This window comes from Neocloeon triangulifer, unplaced genomic scaffold (assembly GCF_031216515.1).
Source record: "Neocloeon triangulifer isolate White Clay Creek 2 clone unplaced genomic scaffold, ASM3121651v1 ptg000009l, whole genome shotgun sequence".
Taxonomy (NCBI): Eukaryota; Metazoa; Arthropoda; class Insecta; order Ephemeroptera; family Baetidae; genus Neocloeon; species Neocloeon triangulifer.
The window spans coordinates 942,963-958,815 of record NW_026775551.1 but is presented as its reverse complement, the minus strand read 5'-3'; the positions used below and the strand labels follow the sequence as shown (position 1 = coordinate 958,815).

Genomic DNA, 15,853 nt, shown 5'->3' with positions numbered 1-15,853 from the left:
CTCACAGCCAGAGACAATAAAAATTGCTTGGATTTGATTTTTAAAAAAAATGTGCAATATCATACATATAAGTCAGGTTTGGAATAATTTTTCATATTCCATGTTTATTTAACATTATAGAAAATTAATCAAATGTCAGCAAGTAGTAAAGAAAATATTTACAAATTTATTGATTGAAAAAAAAGTAATTTTAAGTTAAAAACCTCAAAAGTGAGTGTAAATTTACAATTTTACACACAAAAATCACGCATTTTGTCACATAATCATCCCATAGAAATAAAGTTTTTGATTGCGCTCATTCTTGACGAACAGCGTGCCGCGCTTTCCCTCGATAAAAATACACTTGCCCCATTATCAAAATATCAACGATCACCTGCATGATCGCTCCAGCGGGAAATTGCTTTGGAACTTTTTTAACAATGAAGTAGCAAGTCTTGAATGTATCACCGCTTGTCCACATCAGCACCATTTTCACGCTATAAACGGAACAATTAATTCAAAATCAAATACTTTGTTATTCAAGTATTGCACCTCATTCCCTCTGTGGACTTTTGCTTGAAATTTCGCAACAATTGCGGCACGCCGAGCAGGGATTCAGAGAGGACGGCAAAGAGTCCCAGTCCTTCGACGAACCAGTAAGACGGAGAGAAAATATAGAGGGAAGCGCTCCCGACGGCTGCCACGAAGAGCATGCACTCGAGGTATGATTGGAAGTCGGTCCATTGCCAAAAGAAGTTCAGGTCAAAATCTTTGTGAAGGGAGACAATTTTAGTTGATTTAATTACAAATCCATTAACCTACATTTTCAGACAATAAGAAGCACTAATAATCGGAAAAAAATTGGTAACAGAAATTAGTTCTAAATTAAAGTGGCTGCTTCTATGCAATAAAACACAAGATTGTCTGCCAGCAAAAAGGGAAAAAAATAGAACATACTAAGTGCACAAAATATTATGCTACCAACAATGTGAATGGATAATACATACGTGTGCAATACACTATGAGATTGTGTGAGAAATTAAAATCGTTTTATATGCGTTGGTCTAAAAGATGGAGAGTTGTGTACTTTTACTTTTTAGTTTTTCTTTTTGTGAAAATATAAAAGTGAGCTCCACGTACCACGCAAAGTGTGGTGCACCAAATTAGAAGCTCCGGCTGGGCGAAAGAAGGTTTAGACAGCACAGAATATGTAAGAAGAATAAAAACCATCAATATAAAAAACAAAACAACGTAAAAACAATGCAAAAAGGGATTTTTCTGCAGAACATTCACCAATTTTGTCGGAATTCATCTTAAAAATTTCGAGTGCAAAATTATAAAACCCGAGCATATTATTTTATGTTGAGCAAAGGGCACTCATGGGTGTTATTTTACCTGTAAAATGCCTGTCTTTAGACACTTTGGTGATAAGGGTTTTGTTTTTAACATCCACACACAACTTGATCATGGCCAGCATGGCAATATTCATGATTACGCTCTGAATTAGAAGTGGAAGCTCAAACCCTCGGCCGAACCTGCAAGAGGGGAATTTTATTACAAACCATGTACGAATAATTTAAGCGTACCAGAATAAAATCCTGAGAGTATTGGCAATGAGCAGCGCAAAACAGACATACAAAGAGAAACCCTCGGCGTTTTCAGTCCGTCTGATTTCAGCGTACTGAGGGATGTACGGAACCACTCCGCCAAATATCATTGCCAAAGAGGAGGCCCATGACAAGAAGGTGGTCAGCGTGTATTCGTCGGCGGCACCGAGCTCCTCGCCCAGAGCGTCGTCCATTGCGTCTTCCAGTTTTACTTTATTGTGATCAAAACTTCCGGCCGAATTTTACAAAAAGCTGCTTTCAAGGAGCATTATTTTCCAGGCTGCCTTTCAGTAGAGGGGGAAGACCTGGTGAGGAAAATTATAATGAAATTCAATATATGTTGAAATGTGACGAAGATGGGGTCACAGGAAATCATATAATCTCATGCACGACACACGATGAATGAACTTTGATGCAGAGTTTGACACATAAACAAAATTGACGGGCCGAAGGACGTCCTTCTGCCTGCGAATTACACTGGCTCTCACCTTCTTTTGACGCCTCTTCAAATGAATACTCATTGTCTTAGGCTATTGCGGACAACACGTCAGCGCGCGTGGCGCAAATACGCGCATTTCAATGTAAATAGAGAGATTAAAACTTGAGATAAAACTTTTGCGCCTGACGAAGGGTACGAATTTTTAAACAACCCGCGTGTCACCGAGTTTGAACATTTGACCACGGTGGCGCTAAAAGCCAGACAATGGACAATGGACCACGCGCCACGCCCCCTCGGATTGAGCATTGAGCAGAACAAAGTTTAGTTTGAAGTGAAATTTTTCATTTTTTATTGTACATTTGAGAAACTCGTACAAGGAAAATGACGTCGAATATTTTGAAAAGAGGTTCATAATTAATTTTCAAACCATTTTTGCAGTGTAAGTTTTGTATTTCTTCCGATTTCCAGCCATGCTTTTGCCTTGGACGCCCAGAGTGCAGTTTGTTCGGTTCAAAGCGAAGATTAACATTCAGAATCCGGCTCCTCCGCACCCACAGAAGTTGATCATGCTCGAATTCACAAAGCCAATTTACCCCAGACCGCCTCCAACCGTTGCAGAAATTTGTCAAAAAAATTTGGACGGACGCGGGGAGGAGGATCAAATAGTTTGTTTAAACAAATTGCGATTCCTTCATAATGTTCTTCACTTTTTGTTTTCAGGACAACCCATACGAAAGAATACTAGCCAAGGAATTGATGAATTGGGTAGAAAAGTCGGAATTTGTTGCCTTATTCCAAGAAATTAGCATGGACGGAGAAACCAGATACAAAGTAACAAATAAATTCTCTTGCAAAATTCTCCATATTAATTTGAGTTTATTTCTTTAGGAATTTGCCATTCTGAAGCGTAAAGGCATCCACATTGAAAAAATTGGCAAGCAAGTAGCAACTAGAGCTTTTAAGGATACCAAGTACGAAGTACTTTTGCCGCTACTCGTCTATCACAACTCGATAGCTTTTGCTGAAAGTCCCACAGCAGTCGCAACATTTATGAAGCTCAGGAAGAAGATTCGCCATCACATTTTGCTCGGTAGTATTTTAAATTTAAAATCTTTCTAAATTAAAGTAATCCTGTAACTAGCTGGAATTGTTGAGAACCGATTTATGACGGTGGCCCAGCTGGAAAGGTTCGCCGCCCTGCCTGACCTGACTACAGCCAGAGCACAGCTGGTGTCAGTTCTGAACAGTGCCGGAAGCACCCTTGTATCTAACCTGAACACGCATCAACAAACTTTGGTTTCCAATTTGGAGTCGAGGATCGAGCAGCTCAAATCCGTATAGACACCCCTGCTCTGTGATTAGTGGAAGACATAAACGCTGGTATAAATTACGAATTCTCTTTATTTGAACATTTTTCTACTCGCTAGCACACGTCTATATCTAAGGGAGGTGAAATTTTTCCGAAAAAATAGAAAATCTGGTGTAGATTTTTGCGTTCGAAAAATACAATTTCTAGTAAAATCAGCCTTGAAAGTATTCAAATCATGTCTTGAACTCCCGACGCCATTCAAAACTAGGCCGTTCCCAGCGTAGCCAAAACGACGGCCGCCTCGATTTCTGCCTCCCGATGAGGAGTGTCTGCGTCCTCCATTTCAGTATCTGGTTTTAGTATAAAGATTTAAATATATTTTTATAGAAATATTTATGTTACCACTGTTGCTTTTGCGGTGCCAATCAGATCTCTTCACGTCTCCAGCACTCCAAATCCAATCTCTTGCACTGTTGCTGCAGTAGTTGCCGTTTTTGTCCAGCTCGTTGACCAGGAGCGGTGCCATTGAATAGCAGTGGTCAATCACAGTTGGATTGTAAGAATCTTGAAAAATCATACATAAAAAAAATTATTTTAATGACAGCTTTGCCAATTTGAAATTCTATTATTTAAATCATATATTTATATACAATTTGCTTTTATAAAATTAATTCAAATCTTCAAATTCCAACATTACACAAATTATTACCGCTGTAGTTTGTAAGTCGGCTGCAGGAAAGTTCCATCTCCTGGTCACTGTCCTCCAAAAGCACCGTTTGGCAATCAATTGGAATTTTCTCGGCGTTTCGCGCAGCCACATTATTGTAAATGAGAATTCTGCGACCCCACGAGGACGTGACCCTTGGCTCCGAGTCCATTGAAATGTCGGACTCGGCGGGATCCTCAGCTGCCTCTGCGTTTTTCAGTTTCCTGCGCCAATTAGCAAACCAGTTGCAAATCTGTGGAAAAAATGTAACTAAAAAAAATATGCTAATAATTGGGATATTTTAATAATTTTTTGCCTGGCAATTATTATAACGCCATATGATGTAACCCATACTTGGCTATATTCTAATCCAGTCTCTTTGGCCAGCGCCTGTTTTTCCTCCCTGGTCGGATAGGGGTTGCGTCTCCTTTTCACGAGCCAATCCTTCAACTTCCTCTTGATTTCCGGGGTGAAAAGTCTCTTAGGAGGGCGGCCCACGAATCCCATAAGCAGATGGCGACAGATGGAACTGCACCAAAATCTCTTTATTTGACCAAAAGAAAAATTGGCAAAAAAAACCTGTTGGCCTTTCTGGCTCGGAGAACCCTGTCCGAGGGCATCTTGACCGGAGGCGTCTGCTTGCGCGACCGTTCAGACCGTTGGTCTCTTTTCTGCAATTTGAACGCCTTTTTTGGAGACGCCGTCTGAAAAATGATTTTGAGTCATTTTGGAATTCGGCCTTTAATTCCAGAAACATGAAATAAAAGTCTGCTGGCGATTCTGGAGCGAAAAAGTTTAAATTTTGGGTTTTCCGGAGCAATTTTCAATTCGGAACAAACATGATTGCGAAATTATCCCCAAAGCCATCTTTGCAGGCAGCTTACCTTGAGTTTCTTTGTCTTTCTTACATGGACCATGACAGTCGATGTTTTCCTCCGGAAAAGGACAACGCGAACCAGACGTTTGCGCCACCTTGCAGAATCGAGCTGCGCGGCTCTCGACAAAAGACCGGAGGTCGCGAGAATTGCGGTGAAAAGATGCCAGTGGGTGGATTTTCACTTAATCACCCCGCTTCGGGAAAGGCAAAATGGCGCTTTGCTTCGCAATCAGAACAAAGTTCTTCGGGTCATGTAAGTGTCGAGTGCGGCAACGGGACGCGAGGTCAGCGCGAAAGGGTCGCGCCGAAAAATTTGCACTCTTTCGCGAACCAGAATCGGCGCCAATCGTCCGCAGCAGGTACTCACATTAGACGTCGGTTGAGCAAAACATTTTGACACAATTGCAAAATCGCCAGTTTTTAAATAGAGCGTCGTCGTGGTGGTCGCATCGCCCTCTCGCTTGATACTTCTTCTTTCTTCTAGCGCCCGCCAGCAGCTCGAAAACAAAACGCGCTGAATTTCAGTGCAGAACTCGCGGCTACTCTGGTTTGCCGCTCGCAAAATTCCCTGCGACTCATTTTGCGCTCTGGAAATTTTGCACTGTTTTCAAAGCAGGATCTGCAGCTTTCTTTGGTGCTCAACGGAGCTCGGCTAATCTGGGATTGCGTACGAGCCAAATTAACCTCAAGCGAGGAGGACCGTGGATTTGCGGGGGGTCACTTTTTTGTCCCTCAGCTGTGAGGGTTTTATTTGGAAAGGAAATGCGCTCTTCTAAAATAAAATAATAATAAATAAACGGAATTTACAATTTTTCATAAAAGGAGACAAAATTTATTTATTAAGCTTAAAAAAAAGGGAAGAAAAAATTATTTATCAAAAAATTTAGTGTAGCCAAGGTAAAGGCAACAAATTAAAAAATAGCAGAAGTATTTGATTTAAAAATAATCTCATTTAATTATGCACAGAGCCTCTGAGTAATAATTAGCATAGCATAAGTTGATTTTATAGTCTTCTATTAAAATACAAATTTAGTTTTGTTTAAAATCCTTTCCTAATCCACTAATTGTATTCAAATGCTCAATTGATTATTAAAGGATTTTTATTAATTCTCTGAATTTCTCGCCTCATTTTGCAAAAACCATAGGAAAATTTGCGTTTAGAGTTTTCTCTATCATTTTGATTATTTTACATTCATATTGGCGGAATTTTTTCTTTGCATTCCTCCTAATCGTGGCCTAGTGAATTACCAATCAATAAATTTCATTAATAATTACAACTAAAATAACTTGTACAACTCTATTAATATTTTTTATAATTTATTGAAGTATGTGGAACGCAATAGGGAGCACGTGTTGCGGATATGGCGCCTCTTATCAAAGGCTTTCCCCCGCCGAAAACGCGGAAACGCATGCGTTCAAGTGCGGCCAGCAGTAAAAGGGTTGCTTCGTTGCTTGCCAGCACTGCCATCGCAGCACCACGTTTTGTTCCGCCTCTCGTCATGTGTTGTTTGTTTTGAAGCGGATGAGGAGGAAAAACGCCGGGCAAGAAACCTTTTCCTGCGCAGAAAGGGCCACCCACGGGTGAGCCGTGAACAGGGTGAGTTTTGCACTTTTCAGGCGCAAGGGTAGCCCACCGGCAACACGCCAGCGGGCATCAATATAGGGCAAATATACGCCACTCGCGTCTACGCAGGGGCGTGCATCCCTCAAATAATCATGAAGTAGCATAAACTACAATATTCGATTTTTACAATTTTTTCCTCTAGAAAAACATTTTCAAAATAAAAAATTCTAGGGAAAAGATTGTTTTTGTCAAATTTTTCAACAATAAAAATGAACATACATGAATTTTAAAAATTGACAATTAAATTAAAATTAATTATTTTAAACAAAATTCATAAATAAGTGTTTTAATGACAAATTTTAATTTATTTGTTAATTTTATAAAATGTAATTAATTTTTATTGTTTAAAATTTAATAAAAATAATTCCTAATTGATAATCTTGTATTATTTGATTGCCTTTTAAGTAGTAATTTCTAGTTCTATACAATAGCAAAATGTGGATTATTTTAGTTTTTATGGCATCACATGTGTGTGACTTTATCGTGAGAGTCAATAAAATATTCCTCGCTGGTGCATCTGCTGTGGTCTCGCGTGTGTGTCTTGCAGAGCGCACCCCTCTCCAAAAACTCCTTCCCATGAATGCGTGCGTCTCTTGGGCTCGAAGCCGCAGTTCCACCGCGGACCGGTCGGTTCACTCGCTGCTCTCTCGCGCGTGTGCTCTTATATGTCTTATGCCTTGTAAAAAGGTATAGTGTGTGTGCAGCCGACACAGACGTCTTAGAATTTTCCCTGCCAAAAGAGACGAGAGACAGGTGGGCTTAATTGTAATTTTTTTTTCGTTCTCTCTATTAATTATTATGCGCAAAAGAAACTTGTTTTATTTTGATTGCGCGAAACAGCCACGAGCAGGCAGCGTGTCAAGTGTTAACACACGTGACACACCTGGTTTTGTCAAAAAGAACAACTTTTTTTCTGCATTGACCAAAAAACGTTTTGTGCAAAGGTTGAAAAATAAACACCATCCTCAGTCGTTACCGTGCGAATTGCGAATGCGTTCATTAAAGGGTGGAGGGTCTTTCAATCAAGCTAGTTTGCTCAGACAAATTAATTTTACGAAAAAAAGTTATAGAAGAAAATTTTAATTTCGCTATCATATTAAGAAAATGTAAATTTTGTTGCAGACAGAATGGTCCCGGAGAAAAGCGAGTTGGAGGTCGTTGCCGCGAAAGGCGAAGACAAAAGCGACGCGGCCAACAACCCAGACTCGGTGCACCTGAAAAGGAAGATCACCCTTTTCAATGGAGTCGCCATCATCGTGGGTGAGCGTTTTTTTGCACTTGCAATTTTTTGTCAACCCAACTTTCTCTTCACGCGGCATCTAGGACGCGCGCAATTGATCTCAATTATAGAAGCGACAGAGTTCATTTGTGATTTTACTTGCGAACTTACAATTAATCCTCTGGTTCGAGATTAGATTAAAAAATGAGAGTGCAATTTAAAACAACACCATTGCACGGTGAAATTGCTTATTTTAGTGAATTGCTTCATCATTTTAATCTTTTTCTTTGAAGAGTTGGATTAATTATCAAGTATATATATTTTAGCTTCCCTTTTTTGCGACTTATTTAATCTGGTTGAAGTCTGAGATTTTTTTGTAAAATTTGGCAAAAAAAATACTCTTTCGCAGGCACTATTGTGGGTTCAGGGATCTTTGTGTCGCCAGCCGGCGTCTACCAGGCGACGCACAGCGCGGGAGGCTCATTGCTCGTCTGGCTCGGCAGTGGCCTTTTTTCCATGCTCGGTGCTCTTTGCTATGCTGAATTGGGCACCACCATCAGCAGGTCTGGGGGTGACTATGCCTACATTCTCGAGGCGTTCGGACCTCTGCCAGCTTTCCTCCGGTAATTAAAAAGAAAAAAGAAATGAGCAGATATTAATTTTTACAATTTTTAGTCATACTTTTGAATAAAAATTAAATTTTGTGGAAGGATTTCACAATTGAGGGTTTATTCGTGGTGATTTTAGTTTATAATCGGCTTTTACTCGATGGATTTCTGAGTTGTTTATTGTTTAAGAAAAAACAATATCCTTAATTATATAAATTCAAAATTTAAATAATTTTTAATTTTTCACAAAATTATTGTTAATTTGAGGGAATTTTTTTATTTTTAAAGATTGATTTTTGTACTAATTATGGCCTTATTACAGCTCATGAATTATGGCTGCAGCTGAAACATTAAAGCAGGATATTGTTTTTTCATAAACAATAAACAACTCACAAAGTCCATCAATGGATAGCCGATTTTAAATTCAAATCAACAAAAATTAATAGCGATTAGAAACTAAAATTCATATGAATAATGTTTTAATCCCACTGAAATTTAAAATTTTCAGACTCTGGTGCGCCCTTCTGGTTATTCGCCCAACGACGCAGGCCATCGTGGCTCTGACGTTTGCACAATACGCGGCCAAGCCCTTCTTCACAACTTGCGCACCGCCCGAAAATGCGGTCCGCCTCCTCGCAGCTGCCTGCCTTTGTGAGTAACCTTTGACCCTTCTTGTTTTTGATAATTACTGTCGAGCCTGCTAGTGCTGGCAAATAAAATTTGGCAACAAGAAACATGGAATTAAACAAATATTTCTCTAACCCATGAGTTAATTTAGTTGGTGTGTTGAAAAAGTCTTCTTTTTTTCACTTCAAATTAATGAATCGCTTTTTTTCTGCTCCACAGGTTTGTTGACGGCTGTGAACTGCCTGAGCGTGCGCTGGGCAATGCGCGTTCAAAGCGTCTTCACCACCGCCAAACTGGTAGCCCTGGCGGCCATCATCATCGCAGGTCTCGTCCACCTACTAAGTGGTGAGCCAATTTTTTTTCCTCCCATGTTTCATGCATTTTGCTTCCATTCGTGCAAGAAACCCGAAGCTGATTGTTTTTGGCCAATATCTGGGCGCGAAAAAAAGGATGCTAAAAGTATCAATTTCCAAATCTGCATTGATAGATCTGGTTTCTCTGGTTTTCTCCTTAGCGTGCAGCAGCAGCAAAATATTAAAATGCACGAAACTGTCGAATTTTTCCTCTGAAGGGATCGGTTTACCTTTCATTATGCGGTGTTCCCTTCTCCTGGCTTTATTTGAAAAACAACCACACTCCGTGTATGGACTAAACAAAGGTGTGGCGGATGTGCTTTTTTATATATTCACGCTAGGAAACTTAAACCACTGGAATTTCTAGTTTATTTCACTTTACATTTAGACAATAAAAACTTTGTGTTTTCAAGCATATTTAAAACCATATTAATTTTATGTATCAAAAATTTCATTTTTATTATTAAACGACTACGATTGATAAAAAAAAAATTCAATTAAAGACGTGTGGAGCGTCGAGACGAGTAACACATTGGAAATGGGAATATTCAATTAAGCTGCGGCGGCCCAAGACGAGTTAGTGTCTGGAATACTAATTGAAAGTGACATGTGCAGCATGATCATCACCCGGCGCAATTGAATAACTTTTTTCCACCGTGGGCCCGCATGAAATTTTTTAAGCAAGATTCTCATTTCATGGTTAAATCAATAAAGCGCGAATCCCAAGTTCAATCAACAAACTTTAAAAGATCAGAAAGATCACATTTTTTTTTGCATTTGGAATTTTAGGAGATTATTTGATGCACTTTCTAAATAAATGATTAAAATACAAAAAGAAACACAAATTTCAATTTTTTTTATTAATTTTGAATTCTGAAGAAAACTGAATTGTATCCACAGGACACACTGAATATTTAGAGAAGCCGTTTGAAGGGCGCTATGACGCAAAGTCTATCACCCTCGCCTTCTACTCGGGTCTCTTCGCTTTCGGCGGCTGGAATTACCTCAATTTCGTCACAGACGAGCTGCAAAACCCATACAAGTAAGCCCTCTTTAATTTTCATCAGCGTCTTTTTCACTCGGGACAAAAATGTATAAAAAAAAATCATTTGGAACCAACGTTTTTTTATGTTTGTATTTTAGTCTGGTGAATATAATGAAGTTTGAAATACATATTAATCATAATCAAGCAAAGGTTGAAATGTAGGATTCAAAGTTTGCTGAACGTCGACGAAATCTAATTCCACGGAGTGACTCTTGCGCTGCTGCTGCTGCTGGATGTGAAATTCAATTTCTTCTCTCCCAGCAGCAGCTACATGTTTTATTAACGTCGGGCGTTTCATTAGGCGTTCTATACTTTACCCTCCCTGATGCTCCAGAAAATCAAACCGTCGGTCTAAATGGACCTTTTGTGTTAAGAGCCTTTCCCAGGGGTGACGTCAAAGCTTTTCTGCTGATTTTCCCTCTGCTGCGCAAACACAAAAAGCGGTCGGCAGCGCCAATGTCGAAAAAAGAGGAACGCATCTATCTCTTCCAGGGATGGGTAGCGAGAGAGCCGACAAGTGGGTGAAAAGCAGATTGATTGCCACCCGTCGCGCCGCTGTGCACTTGTTGTGCCAGATTCCATAACGTTTTGCAATGAATATGCAATCATTGACCATTGTCCTTTTAGTTGCATAAAAGTTGGACCACGTTTTGTTTCAGACTCACAATGTTTCAGAAATAATTTTTATGTGTGACTAGAAAAATGTTCTTTTCTAACAATCATGACAAGTTTCCTGAGACAGGTTTGTTTTTTTTAATGTAATTTTAAATATCGTTTTTGTTTTTAATCATCACACATTAATTCAATTGACATAGAAAATTATTATTTTTTTCTAAAATAAAAGTTAAATAAATGAACTGAATTAAACCTGATTGAAACTGTAGCAATATGAAACCTGAACCAAACTTTTGCTGCTGGTGTCTTTGAGGCAAATGCTGCGCATTCTTTGCTCATTTCATTATCTTTTTGGTCTTTTCTTTTTTTTGATCGGCAACCAGCTTACAACACACGCCTCAGGACATGTCTAGAAACAAAAAAGCAATACAATTTTTCTCGAGTGAGAAGTAAGCAAAAATTATTTTCTCAACACGCTTGAAAATTTTCCAAATAATCTCTCTGATAAAAAAAAACAATTTTTATTTTTACTACTGAAACTTCATCTCCGTGCAGGTTGATTAGGCAGACCTTATTGTTATAACTATTATATCCGCGTGGCAAATTCAACATTTCGCCTTTCTTGGCTCCTTTCACATTCCTCTCTGCAAATTCATTAGTAGGAATTTTTAGAATTTAATTTTACGACTCAAAAGTAATAGATAAAAATATTTTTTTTATTGATAAATTTGCTACCATTTCATTGGCTCACGTGCTTGTATTTAGATCAGTTTGTCTTGTGCAACAAAAAGAGGCGCAAAGACAATACATTTTCCCAAGTTGATACTTCTCCAAAATTATAAAATAATGCTTATTCTAGTATTTTGGGAGATTTTTGGAGCAAATATCTGCCTTTATTCGCTACTTACAATGAGACCTTGTCTCATTGTTGAACTGGAATTTCAGACATCTTTCGATAATTTAATGAAAAGTCCTAGGCAGCATCAGTGTCGAATCACTTGAGCAGGAGATTTATGGTTTGAGAGGCCAGAAAGGGGAGCTATTGCTGGAACGCCTGGAACCTCACACACACCAAAGTTTCAAATTGCCTTAGTTTATTTTCTCGGGTTCGTCTGTAGATCACGTTCGTCTCGTTTGAGCAGAAAAGGGCGCTGCTGAAACAAGAAACAATAACCTGTCCAATTGACCTCTCAGCATTTATCTCATCTTAATAGCTCGATCGCTCAAAGCATACATCACTGGCGTGACACCGCTTTTTGACTTCTTAACTATCGCATCATTTGCAGCATCAATTGATTATTAATTGATCACGTTTTTTTTTTTATAAAATTATGAAATACCAATAAAAAACATTAGTTATTTGATTTATTGCAGTCTCAAAATAAAATTTTAATTCTATTAATATCCACATTCATTTGAATTTTGTACTCTAACATTGATTCATTTTTTCTTTCAAGGAATCTGCCAAGGGCGATATGGATTGCCATGCCGATTGTCACCCTGGTCTACGTTTTGGCAAACCTGGCCTATTTGGCGGCCGTGTCACCGGACGAGATGCTCTCGTCCCCTGCAGTTGCTGTCGTAAGAATTTTTACTGCATTTTACTTCCGTTTCAGTTACGATTCTGTGAAAATTGCAGACTTTTGGAAACAAACTTTTTGGCCCCCTCGCTTGGACGGTGCCGGTTTTCGTGGCGCTCTCGACTTTTGGCGGCGTGAACGGCATCCTCTTCACTTCGGGCCGCTTGTTTCTCGCAGGTGCTAAAGAGGAGCAGTTGCCAGCCTTCTTCTCCTACATTCACATCAAAAGGTCAACGCCTGTGCCGTCTCTTTTGTTCACAGTAAGCATTGAATAGAATTTTACTAAATTTTGCTTATTTATCAATTTTACAATTTATTTCAAAATAAAAATATCGATGAAAAATTAATAATTTAAAACGAGAACTTCAAAACTTAGCTAAATTCCCTACACAGTTGGGTTTTTATTGGGAGTTTAAATTAAATAATTTTGTTTTACTTGTTGCGTTTCACTGTCTAAACTTTTAATTATGTCTCTAGTGTGGAATGTCTCTTGTGATGTTGTTGTCTGCCGACATTTTCGGCCTGATCAACTACTTCAGCTTCATTCTGTGGGCGACAGTTGGTGCCTGCGTCCTCGGCATGCTCATCATGCGCCGAACACGCCCTGAACTCCCACGACCCATTCGCCTGCCCCTGTGGCTGCCCATAATCTTTCTCTGCGCCTGCACTTTGCTTGTGATAGTACCTGCTTACAATCAGCCGCTGGACTCTGGTAATTAATACTTGAATTAGGTAGAGGAATTGTAAGTTAATTGGAAATAATCTGCAGCCATCGGAGTGTTGATAACGCTGACTGGCGTTCCGGTGTACTACATTTGCATCGTTGGACAAAACAAGTTCCCCTTTCTGGAAAAGTGGACTGGTAATTTTTGCGTGATAAAAGATATTATTAAATTAATGAGAAAATCTCATCAGATAAACTGACAAGACTGATCCAGGCGTGGTTGGAGGTGGTAAGCCCTGACGAAGGCCCGCATCTGATGTAATAGATTTAATTAGAAAATCTCATTTTTATAATTTTTTATGACCGACTATGTATGCAAACATTCAATGATTTGTTTAGAGACTTGACCAATGTTACTTTTGGACATTCTGTGAATTTATTTTGAACAATAAAATGCAGCCAATTACTCGGATACTGCAGAAATTTCAATATCATGACTCCTCAAATCGTCCACCAAGGGAGCAACTTCCATTGGAATCACAACCACAAAGTTTTTTTCGGCCACCGGCTCCGCAGCACTTTTGAGGAACGACGGAACAGGAGTGTTTTGTTTTTTTATCTTCGACTGGCGCACTCGAGGAATGAGGGAGTTGCGCACAGGTTTGCCAGACTTGTGTCTCTCAGCATGAGCTTTGATTTTGTCCAGGCGGGTGTTTGAGTAGAGACACCCGGGCACAGGACAACACGTCAGACCCTCTGGCGAAGGCTCGTGTTTGGCAGCATGACGACGAAGGTTCTTGTGCATCGTGAAACTTTGACCGCAAATCTGAAATTATAAATTTAATAAAATTAATAATTATTCTCCACGAGGAAAAGTTTAGTAACCTCGCATTGGTACTGTTTCTGGTTGGTGTGTGTGGGGATGTGCTGCATGAGCGATTGCTTCCTGGTGGCCACGAACTGGCAGTCGGCCACCGGACACTTGAAGCAGACGCCCGCGTGCACCATCTTGTGCGCCCTGAAGGTGCTGACGTGAGCCGTCGAGAAGCCGCACGTGTCACACAAGTGCCTCTTCTCGTCCGAGTGCACCAACTCGTGGTTGATGAGCGCGTGTTTCCACTTGAAGCCTTTGCCGCACTTTCCGCAGAGGAACGGTGTCTGGGTCGAGTGGCGCGGCTCGTGCGAGGAAAGCGCCGTGCGAGTTCGAAAACGGGCGTCGCAACTGGCGCAGAAAAAGGGCAGCGAGTGATCGTGCAGAGCCAGGTGCAACCTCAGGTCAGACTCGGACTTTGCAGTGTACCTGATTAAACAAAATAGAAAATGTTTATTAAAAATTTTCCACTTTTAATTTCATCTTTTTGTCTAAATGTTATAATATATTGAATTTTTGATACAATTTAAATTATTATTTATTAGCTTTGCAAACCTAAGGCAAAGGGAACAGTCAAGACTGGTGTTTTCGTGCGACGGCTCTCGAAGGTGCTGCAAAAGGGCAGCAACCGTCCTCTGCTTGGAGCCACAGGCCAAACAACTGTACGGTTTTCCTCCAGCAAGCTGTGTTTTTCTGCATTTCTCTTTATCTCGGTCAATCAGTAATTCCGTCTCTTCCTCCGGCACATCTTCTTTCAGTTTCATTCTGGCCTCCTGGCACACCTCGTCCAACTCGTTGATCTGGAGCAACTTGCCGAGTCTCTCGACGTGTCCGATGTGGTCCACGTGGTCGATGGCGATGCGGCCGTTGTACAAAAAGTCAACAACCTTGTCGACGCACTTCAGACACTCCTCGCCCTCTTCGGCACCAAAGTCGGACAGGAAAATTTCCAGCGGTTTGTTGAGCGACCAGTTTTTGTAGAGATTCAGGTGTTTACGGTTTTGTTTGCGGCCGTCGCTGTCCAGGTTGACGAAGGCGTCGTACAGCCTCGAGCTGAAGGTGCTGAGGACGCAAGAGTGCGCCCACAGACAGGTGTTGCCGATGTGAATTTTCACATCGCAAAACTTGCCGGTGCGTCTCTGGGCGAACAGGCCAGCCAGCAGTCGGCTGGACACAGAGTCGGCTTTTGAGTCGATCACCTCCGTCATGGTCGCGTCTGCAGATTTTCTTATTTATGAAAAACTCTGCAAATCATAACATAATTTCTTAATGTTGTTACAGTGAAAAAATAAGATACAGACCATACAGACTTGGCTTCTTTAAGGTTTCGAGTGGTTCCAACAAATGAACAGTGAGATCAAAACAAAACCACGTGACTAAGCCTTTTAGTTTCATTGGCCAACACGAGCGGTTGGTGGCTAAAGTTAGGCAGCCTGCTCGACGCACATGTTGAGCGGGTTGTCTCAAAATATTACTAAGGCGCGCAGATGAGCAAAATTACATTATCCATTAGTTAGGCGTGCATGATTATTATTATTATTTATTCTTCTCGGTCAATAAAAAATTATTAAATTAGTAACTGTGATTTTTTTCTTCTGAAATTTGAGCCAAGGCTGTTCACGAACATTGATGACGAGCAAAAAAAAATGTTTTTCAGCTAAGAATTGCAGAAAAACTAGAAAAATCACTCACCAGAAGCAGAATTTCAGGAGCTATATTTTTTGTTTGAA

The 15,853-nt window shown here is 40.1% G+C and overlaps 5 protein-coding genes across 11 annotated transcripts; 2 read left to right on the top strand and 3 right to left on the bottom strand.

Moving 5' to 3' along the window:
- Positions 1–62: 62 nt before the first annotated feature.
- LOC132195059 (solute carrier family 66 member 2) lies at positions 63–2,236 on the bottom strand. Of its 2 annotated transcripts, XM_059616776.1 has the most exons (6): positions 2,075–2,236; positions 1,566–1,891; positions 1,375–1,514; positions 1,120–1,155; positions 532–748; positions 63–476 (listed from the first exon to the last, which is right to left on the bottom strand). In XM_059616776.1, the coding sequence occupies exons 2-6, from the start codon at positions 1,778–1,780 to the stop codon at positions 296–298; spliced, it is 789 nt and encodes a 262-aa protein (XP_059472759.1). In that variant the 5' UTR covers positions 1,781–1,891; positions 2,075–2,236; the 3' UTR covers positions 63–295. The 2 variants fall into 2 exon arrangements, with proteins under 2 accessions (XP_059472759.1, XP_059472760.1); XM_059616777.1 differs by lacking the exon at positions 1,120–1,155.
- A 47-nt stretch (positions 2,237–2,283) lies between these two features.
- LOC132195060 (large ribosomal subunit protein uL10m) lies at positions 2,284–3,415 on the top strand. Its single transcript, XM_059616779.1, has 5 exons — positions 2,284–2,431; positions 2,494–2,690; positions 2,746–2,856; positions 2,914–3,115; positions 3,167–3,415. The coding sequence occupies exons 1-5, from the start codon at positions 2,407–2,409 to the stop codon at positions 3,364–3,366; spliced, it is 735 nt and encodes a 244-aa protein (XP_059472762.1). The 5' UTR covers positions 2,284–2,406; the 3' UTR covers positions 3,367–3,415.
- On the bottom strand, positions 3,394–5,576 carry LOC132195058 (uncharacterized). Of its 2 annotated transcripts, none has more exons than XM_059616775.1 (6): positions 4,925–5,576; positions 4,620–4,744; positions 4,395–4,569; positions 4,044–4,293; positions 3,740–3,898; positions 3,394–3,684 (listed from the first exon to the last, which is right to left on the bottom strand). In XM_059616775.1, exons 1-6 carry the CDS (start codon positions 4,955–4,957, stop codon positions 3,599–3,601), a joined length of 828 nt encoding a protein of 275 aa, XP_059472758.1. In that variant the 5' UTR covers positions 4,958–5,576; the 3' UTR covers positions 3,394–3,598. The 2 variants fall into 2 exon arrangements, with proteins under 2 accessions (XP_059472758.1, XP_059472757.1); XM_059616774.1 differs by having other exon boundaries at positions 3,395–3,684; positions 3,737–3,898; positions 4,925–5,573.
- Positions 5,577–6,266: 690 nt separating this feature from the next.
- Positions 6,267–13,724, top strand: LOC132195055 (large neutral amino acids transporter small subunit 1). Of its 5 annotated transcripts, none has more exons than XM_059616766.1 (11): positions 6,267–6,514; positions 7,664–7,801; positions 8,170–8,383; positions 8,877–9,019; positions 9,215–9,340; positions 10,249–10,390; positions 12,466–12,589; positions 12,648–12,848; positions 13,066–13,300; positions 13,358–13,450; positions 13,504–13,724. In XM_059616766.1, the coding sequence occupies exons 2-11, from the start codon at positions 7,669–7,671 to the stop codon at positions 13,572–13,574; spliced, it is 1,482 nt and encodes a 493-aa protein (XP_059472749.1). In that variant the 5' UTR covers positions 6,267–6,514; positions 7,664–7,668; the 3' UTR covers positions 13,575–13,724. The 5 variants fall into 5 exon arrangements, with proteins under 5 accessions (XP_059472749.1, XP_059472753.1, XP_059472750.1 ...); XM_059616770.1 differs by having other exon boundaries at positions 6,341–6,514; positions 7,668–7,801; XM_059616767.1 differs by lacking the exon at positions 6,267–6,514 and adding an exon at positions 7,137–7,294.
- Positions 13,643–15,504, bottom strand: LOC132195056 (zinc finger protein 585B-like). The gene is made up of 4 exons (XM_059616771.1): positions 15,425–15,504; positions 14,679–15,367; positions 14,138–14,552; positions 13,643–14,078 (listed from the first exon to the last, which is right to left on the bottom strand). Exons 2-4 carry the CDS (start codon positions 15,329–15,331, stop codon positions 13,716–13,718), a joined length of 1,431 nt encoding a protein of 476 aa, XP_059472754.1. The 5' UTR covers positions 15,332–15,367; positions 15,425–15,504; the 3' UTR covers positions 13,643–13,715.
- Positions 15,505–15,853: the final 349 nt, after the last annotated feature.